Source organism: Pyrgilauda ruficollis, unplaced genomic scaffold (assembly GCF_017590135.1).
Source record: "Pyrgilauda ruficollis isolate IOZ18807 unplaced genomic scaffold, ASM1759013v1 scaffold306, whole genome shotgun sequence".
NCBI classification, from domain to species: domain Eukaryota; kingdom Metazoa; phylum Chordata; class Aves; order Passeriformes; family Passeridae; genus Pyrgilauda; species Pyrgilauda ruficollis.
Window position 1 is genome coordinate 55595 of NW_024524445.1, and position 7692 is coordinate 63286.

General features: G+C 72.8%; 1 protein-coding gene across 1 annotated transcript in view; it reads left to right on the forward strand.

Annotated features, from left to right (window-relative positions):
• Positions 1-473: 473 nt before the first annotated feature.
• Positions 474-7692, forward strand: part of LOC121356984 (potassium voltage-gated channel subfamily H member 2-like) — a 21658-nt gene continuing 14439 nt past the window's right edge. The window contains exons 1-4 of the mRNA XM_041473900.1: positions 474-588; positions 3582-3746; positions 4141-4608; positions 5148-5362. Of these exons, the coding sequence (XP_041329834.1) occupies positions 3644-3746; positions 4141-4608; positions 5148-5362 (786 nt within the window). The 5' untranslated portion in view covers positions 474-588; positions 3582-3643. The remainder of the gene's footprint in view (positions 589-3581; positions 3747-4140; positions 4609-5147; positions 5363-7692) is intronic.

The window sequence follows — 7692 nt, forward strand, 5'->3', positions numbered from 1 at the left end:
CTGTGTGGAGCATCGGGCAGGTGACACCCCGGGGTCCCCGTGCTGGGAGGTGGGAGCTGTGCCCCAGAGCCGGGCTGGCTCCCCGCCTTGGTAGTGCTGGTGCTTCCCCTCACCGTGGCCCCGTGCCAGTGCCAGGTGTCCCGGCTGTCACCACAGCTGTCCCGGCTCTGGGCACACGGCCCCGGTTCCGGTGCAGGAGTAAACAAAGCTGGTGCCAGCTGCCATGTGGAGCCACCGTGGCCCCAGGAGCCCCGGGAGGTGGGCTGGGGCCAGAGGCACCCTCCTGGCCCTGGCACCCTCGCCCTGCTGCATGGCTGTGCCTGGCACGCCCCCGTGCCCCTTGGACTGTGCAGCACCGGGGCTCTGGGGCACAGGTGGACACGGGTGCCCCCCTGGAGCCTTGTTGTGCCCTCGCTGGAGTGACACTGGTCGGCCTGCTGGGTGCCACAGGGGTGGGGCTCCTGCCTCCCAGCACCTGCGACTTCCTGCACGGGCCGCGCACCCAGCGCCGCGCCGCCGCCCAGATCGCCCAGGCGCTGCTGGGCGCCGAGGAGCGCAAGGTGGAGATCTGCTTCTACCGCAAGGATGGTACGGAGCGGGGACAGGGGGACAGCGGGGACAGCGGGGCGCGCCGAGCGGCAGCGCGGGGTGCGGAGCTGCCCCAGCCGCCAGGGTGGTACTGACCCTCGGGGACAGGGCTGGGGACAGGGCACGGGGACAGGGCTGGCTGGCAGGAGCTCTTGGCTCAGGTGGAGCCCAGGGGGCTCGCAGCGCTCTCCAGCACCGTGGTGGCTCCCAGCAGGGTGCGAGCCTGGCACTGGTGGCTCCAGACGGGCACCAGCTCCCTGCGAGCCCTCAGCCCTTCCTGGTGCCGTGGTGGCCACCACGTGGGCCCAGAGAGCCACCAGGTGTTGTGGGGGGCAGTGATCCCCGCAGACGGGGCGCAGAGGGGCTGTGCCACCTGCAGCAGGGACAGGGGAGCAGCGGGCTGAGCTGGGGTCACAGTGCCACCATCCCCGGGGACTGTGTGGAGCATCGGGCAGGTGACACCCCGGGGTCCCCGTGCTGGGAGGTGGGAGCTGTGCCCCAGAGCCGGGCTGGCTCCCCGCCTTGGTAGTGCTGGTGCTTCCCCTCACCGTGGCCCCGTGCCAGTGCCAGGTGTCCCGGCTGTCACCACAGCTGTCCCGGCTCTGGGCACACGGCCCCGGTTCCGGTGCAGGAGTAAACAAAGCTGGTGCCAGCTGCCATGTGGAGCCACCGTGGCCCCGGGAGCCCCGGGAGGTGGGCTGGGGCCAGAGGCACCCTCCTGGCCCTGGCACCCTCGCCCTGCTGCATGGCTGTGCCTGGCACGCCCCCGTGCCCCTTGGACTGTGCAGCACCGGGGCTCTGGGGCACAGGTGGACACGGGTGCCCCCCTGGAGCCTTGTTGTGCCCTCGCTGGGGTGACACTGGTCGGCCTGCTGGGTGCCACAGGGGTGGGGCTCCTGCCTGGGGCCCTCCTTGGGTCCCCAGAGAGCTCAACACCCCCCGGCTGTGCCCCCTGAGCAGCGTGGGGGTCTCAGCCCTTAGCAGCCCGCGCGTGCTGCCAGGGAGAGGTGGGACAGGGGGTTCCAGCAGTCATGAGGGGTCCCTGCCCCTGGGAGCTTCTGTGGGGCCCATGGGGAAGTGTGGTGGGGGCTCTGGGGGTGCTCTGGGAGCCCCCACCGGGACAGGGCAGTTCATGGGGACCGGCTGTCCCTTAGGATGGGGAGGGACCCTCGGCAGTGAGTTGGGTCTGGGGGTCCTGGGCCCCTTGGCCAGAGGCTGCTGCGGAGGTGCCGGCCCTGGGGGCTGCACTGGTGCCACCGTGGGGGTCTCCTGCCCATACCAGCCACTGTGTGAGGGTGCTGGGGGGTTCCACTCACTGCACTGGGACCCCCCCGGCGCCGTGGGGCAGGGACCTTGCTGCCAGTGGCTCCGGCGTGCCCGGTGCTCCCGGTGTCGCTGCCACTGCAGGGGTGCCCTCGGGGTCGTGTTGTGGTGCTCACCGGCACCCTGCAGCCCCCACCCCGAGCCCCTGGCGTGTCCCGGTGGCCGGTGCTGTGTCCTGGCGGCTGGAGCCGCGGAGGAGCCGTGCTGGAGCCGCGGAGCCGCCGCTGCTGCAGCCATTTGTCTTCGCGACGTGTTGTTTATGGAGCCGGGGACGCGGGGAGGTCACGCCGCCCGCGGGGCACCTGTGTCCCCGTAGGGACACCTCAGGGGCCCCAGGCTGCGTGGGGGGCAGGGAGGGGGCACCGACGCCCCCGGTTGCTGCTGTGGCCTTTGGGGACCCCCGTGCGTGGCCCCCGGTGAGGGTGCGGGGTGGGAGCGGCCGGGGGCCGAAGCGTGGCCTTGTCCCTGTGGCACCTCGGGCTGTGGGGGTCCCCCTGCGCCACACGGGTGTCCCCAGCCTGGCTGCAGGCCGGGGCGTGCAGGTGGCTCCTCGGTGCGGGGGTGCGGGTCCCAGGACAGTGGGTGCGGTGAGGGGGTGCAGGGATGTGGGTCAGGGGGGTCCCCCCACTTTGGGGGTCCCGGTGCCCCGTGGCGGTCACGGGGAGCAGTGTGGGGGTGCGGGGGGATTTGGGGCACAGGTCTAGAGGTCGGCAGTGCCCTTAGGGGTGAGGGGGGCAGGGGGGTGGGTGCCGTTGCAGCAGGGTGTCCTGTGCCAGTGCGGTGCCCCCCGTGCCCCCACCCGGGACAGCCCCCTCAGCAGCTGGACCCGAGCCTTGGGGCTCGAGATTGCCGCGGGTGCAGGAGCCGCCGTGCCCGCGGGTGGGTGTCACGGGTCCCCTGGGGGCGCTGGCTCGGCGAAGACCCCGCGGGAGCCCGGGGCCACCCTGTGCCCCCCCGTGCTGGCCCGCGGCCCCGCGTGCGTCAGGGAATCCCCCCGCCGCGGGCACGGGAGCAGGGACAGTGCCAGCTGGCACCCGCCGTGCCAGGCTGCCGGGCCCGGCGCCAGCCGGGGGGACGCGGGCAGCGGGGACTCGGTGCTTAGCGTCACCCGCGTGTCCCCCTGGCACCACCCACCCGTGTCCCCGTAGGGTGAGGGCTGCCGGGGGGAGCAGGGTGCCTCCCCATCCCCCAGAGGTTGCCCCGGGCTGCCCTGACCACCCCCAGGTCCCCCCGCCCCCAGCTGTGGCACCGGATTAACGCCACAGCTGTGAACGAGTTCTGAGCGGCTTAACCCTGCCCGGCACCCCCAGAGCCCCCCCGGCCCCCCCGGCGCCGCTGCCCACGCACAGACATGCCACGACATTTGGGGGGAGAAAGGGGGCACCCCCGCCCTTCCGTGCCTCAGTTTCCCCCGCGCTGCAGCTGCAGTGGGGCTGTCTGGTGGGGTCAGTGCTGGGGGGCAGGCGGGGGTGATCCCCGGGGTAGGCAGGAGGGGGGTTCAGCAAGATTGGGGGGGCGGCAGGGGGGGCTCCTCAGGAGGGGGTGCCCAGCAGGGTTGGGGGGCAGGAGGGGGTGCCTGGCAGGGACAGGGGCAGTGTCTCCAGGGATGTTTGGGGCCACCACCCGGTGGGGGTGCCACCCCCTCATGTCACTGACCTCCCTCCCCACAGGCAGCTCCTTCCCGTGCCTGGTGGACGTGGTGCCAGTGAAGAACGAGGATGGCACCGTCATCATGTTCATCCTCAACTTCGAGGCCGTGAGGGAGCCTGAGCCCGGGGAGGCCCCGACCCCCAGCACCAACCACTGGGTCACCCCGGCCCCCTGGGGCCCTGCAGGTATGGGGACAGGGACACCGGGTCACCCCCAGTATGGGGGGGACAGGGACACTGGGTCACCCCCCGGTATGCGAACAGGGACACTGGGTCATACCCAGCTATGGGGGACAGGGACACTGGGTCACCGCCTCCTCCTGGGGTCCTGCAGGGGGAATGGGCTCGGTGCCCACGGGCTGGTGTCAGCCCATGTGCTGCTGACCCCGTGTCCCAGGTGTTGCTTTGGGGCACATGGGGAGAGTGGCAGCACCGTGGGGAGGGGGCTCAGACCCTGCCCCCGGCCCAGCCCTGGCTGCAGGCTGCAGCTGATCCCCGGGGCTGAAGCAGCGCGGTGCTGGGGTTCGGAGCTGGGTGCTGCCCTGCCCCAGCCCAGGGTGAGCCCTGCTGTCCCCCCCAGGCCGCAGCCGCTCCCTGCGGCTGAAGCTGCTGGCGCTCACGGGCAGCCGCCAGTCGCTGCCCCCCGAGCCCCCGGAGCCGCCGGACGTGGTGGTCGTGGACCCGGGGGTCACGGACCCGCTGCCCACGGAGCCCGCCCTGCCTGCCAGCGACTCGGGCCCTGAGGACGCCTCCTCGTCGCTGGAGCCCGGCGCTGGGGACCGCCCCGAGGACGAGGCGGCGCTGATGGGGGACCCCGAGCCGCCGGTGACGCAGTCGTCCCCGCGGGCCGAGCGCCTGGCGCTGGCCTTCGCCAACCACAGCCTGGCCCGGAGCCGGTCCCGGGAGCGCCGGTCCCGGGAGAGCCTCCGCAGCCTCCGCCGCGCCTCGTCCGTCGATGACATCGAGGCCATGAAGGGGGACGGGGACAAGCGCTGCCACAGCCGCCACGCCAGCGCCAGCGCCGGCCTGCACCGCGGCTCCAGCACCGGTACGGCCGTGCGGGCTCGGGGACAGCCATCGGGGCTGGGGACACGGGCAGCCGCCGCCACACACCCTGGTGACCCCCATCCCACTGCCCCACAGCAGGGGCTGGGGACCCCCCGCATCTCCCTGGACCCTCCTATCCCATCCTGCAGCCCCCTGAGCCGCAGGGTGGAGTCACCCTGGGAGTCACCTCGGGAGTCACCCTGGGAGTCACCCTGGGAGTCACCTCGCTGGCCCCAGAGCTCGTTAAGCGTATTAAGATAAGGGACAATTACTGTAATGACATTAAAGGTAACTGAGAGCAGCTCTGCAGGTCCCTGGGGGGCTGGGGGCACACGGCTGGGGGTCTGCCCTGCCCTAGGGCTCCGCATTCCCTTCACCTGCCGTGGGACCGACCCCTGGGAGCTGTGGGGTCCCCCCAGGGGCTGTGGGACCCCAGGAGCCCTGGGGAGCTGTGGGAGCTGCCGGGGGATGCAGGGTGTGTGCGGCGGTGACGGTCCCCCTGCCACGGTGACGGTGACAGTGACGGTGTGGCCCCTGCAGGCGCGGTGGCCGCTGTGCGCAGCGCGCTGCTCAACTCCACGTCGGACTCGGACCTGGCGCGGTTCCGGGCCATCGGCCGCATCCCCCAGATCACCCTCAACTTCATGGACCTGCAGCCGGGGGGGCTCCTGGCCTCGCCCCCGGCCCCCCGCCCCATCATTGCCCCCACCAAACTGCGCGACCGCACCCACAACGTCACCGAGAAGGTGACACAGGTGAGACCCGGACGGGGGGGACAGGTGACATGGGTGGGCCCTGGGGCTGTGGAGGGCCCCAGGGTTGGGTGGGGGCTGACTGGCTGATGCTCGAGGTGCCAGAGGTGGCCAAGTGGTGGCAAAGGCTACCAGGGAATGCCATAGTGGCCAGGTGCTGCTGGAGGTGGTAAGGTGACACAAGGTGACACCAGGTGACACCAGGTGCCAGAGGTGCAGAGATGGCTGGGCTGACCGAGGTGTCCGGACAGTTTTGGTGACGATGTGGCCAGGCTGTGCCAAGATGGGCCAGCAGTGACAACGTGTCCGAGCAGTGACAAGATGTCCAGGCAGTGCTGGAGGTGGCCGAGTGCTGCCAAAGTGTCCGGGTGATGCCAGCAGTGTCCAGGTGGTGCCAAAGTGACCGGGTGATGCCAGCAGTGTCCAGGTGGTGCCAAAGTGTCCGGGTGATGCCAAGATGGCTCGGTGGTGCTGGGGGGACTGGCCGGGGGTCGTGACCGTGGTGTTGTGGGGCGGTGGGTGCCGTGCCCGGGGGCAGCCGGGTCCGGGACAGGCCCCGGGGGGCTCCCGGCGGGGTGCAGCGGGCAGACACCTGCTGGTGCTGTTGTGCCCCTCTCCCGGTGCTGTGCCTGCCGGGTGCCAGGCCCTGGCCGCCGCCGCTAATCCGCGGCCCGTTGTGTAACCGCCATCTGCCGCGGGAGCAGGAGGCGCCGCTTAATTACACCCTGATTTCCCTCCGCTAATGATCCGGGGGGGTCGGGGCTCCGGGCATCCCCGGGGGGCTGTGCGGGGTGGGGCCCGCTGGCTGTCCCGCCCCGCGGTGTCCCCGAGCCTCCCGCGCAGCCCCCGGCTGTCCCCGGGGTCCCCGGCAGCTGGCGGGGGACGGAGTGGCCCCGGCGCATCTGCCCGACCCCCTCGGGTCCCCCCGGCCCCGCACCTGCCCGCACACGTGAGGGGCCCCGCGGGGACCCCCGTTCCACCCGGAGCTCCGGGCCCTGCCGCCGGGCTCCGGGCGCTCCCGCGCTGGTGCTGGCGCAGCCGCAGGGCCCTCGGGGGGGCGGGGGGACCCTCTGTGGGCTGAGGGACCCTTCTGTGGGGGGGCACCCCCTCACTCCGCATCCCCGACCCCCCCAGCTGCTCACGGAACCTCTTGATTGCCTCGGCCGTGGTTAATTGTGCCGCCGGGGTGACGCTGTGCTCTGACTTCCCCACCGTACCCCGGGGCCATGAGGGGACACGGGGGGCACGGCTGCAGTCACCGGGCCGGGCTCTGCCCCCCGGCACGGCGGGGGAGTCTCGGGGTGCCCCCCCGGCTGTGCGGTCGGGCGGAATTTGGGACACGGACACGGGGACGCGGGAGCTGGCGGCGTGGGGCTGTCCCCCGCTCGGGCACGGTGAAGCCCCTCGGGTCGGTGGCACTGGGGGACAGGGTGTCCCTGCAGCGGTACCGTGATTCACCCGCGGGGCCGGAGCCAAGCGTCCGTCAAGGTCACCGCGTGCTGGGTGACAGTGACAGGGGCCTGGTGTGTCTGGTGTGTCCGTGACACCTCCCCGGCTCATGGGACCCCCCAGAACTCCTGGTCTGTTCTGGAGGGGATCCCTGGGGGGGGGCAGGATAGGGCTGAGGGACTCCAGACCCACTCAGGGTATGTGGGGACCCAGCGGTGCCACCAGCCGGGGTGTGCCACGGGGACATCGCTGGCTGTTGGGGACACCAGGGACCCCCCCGTTGCGGGACGAGTCCTGCTGACCCCGGTCCCGCTGGCCCCGGCTGGGTGGGCGGGGGCGCTGCCCCCCAGGTCCCTCTCGTCGGGGCTGGGGGTGCCCGGGGGGGCCGGGCGGGCGCAGCCGTGGGGCGCTGCCAGGGCTGGGCAGTGGCCAGGGACACGGGGACACCGGGAGCCGTGAATCAGCCGGGGCTGCCAGGGCCAGCTCACCGCCACCGTCACTGTCCATGTCCCCGTCACTGTCCGTGTCCCCAGCATCGCTGTCCTTGTCCCCACCACCGCTGTCCCCATCCCCGTCACCATTCCCGTCCCCGTCCCGCTGTGCGAGTCACACTGCGGGGATCCCTCCTGGGGCTGGGGGCCGCAGGTGCCGGCAGGGAAGGGGGTGGCAGTGGAGCAGGCGGGGAAGGCACCGGTTCCGCGGACCCCCGTGCCCGTCCTCGCCCCGGAGTCCCCGCGGGGCCGTTCCCGGGCGCTCCCGGTCCCTCCTCCGGGGAGTGGCGACGGCTGGAGCCGGGGGGGGCCCGGCGGGGGCGAGCGGCGGGGAGGGCCCGGGGGGTCCCGCCCCGCTCCATCTGCCGCGCGCAGGGCGGGCCGGGGGCGGCG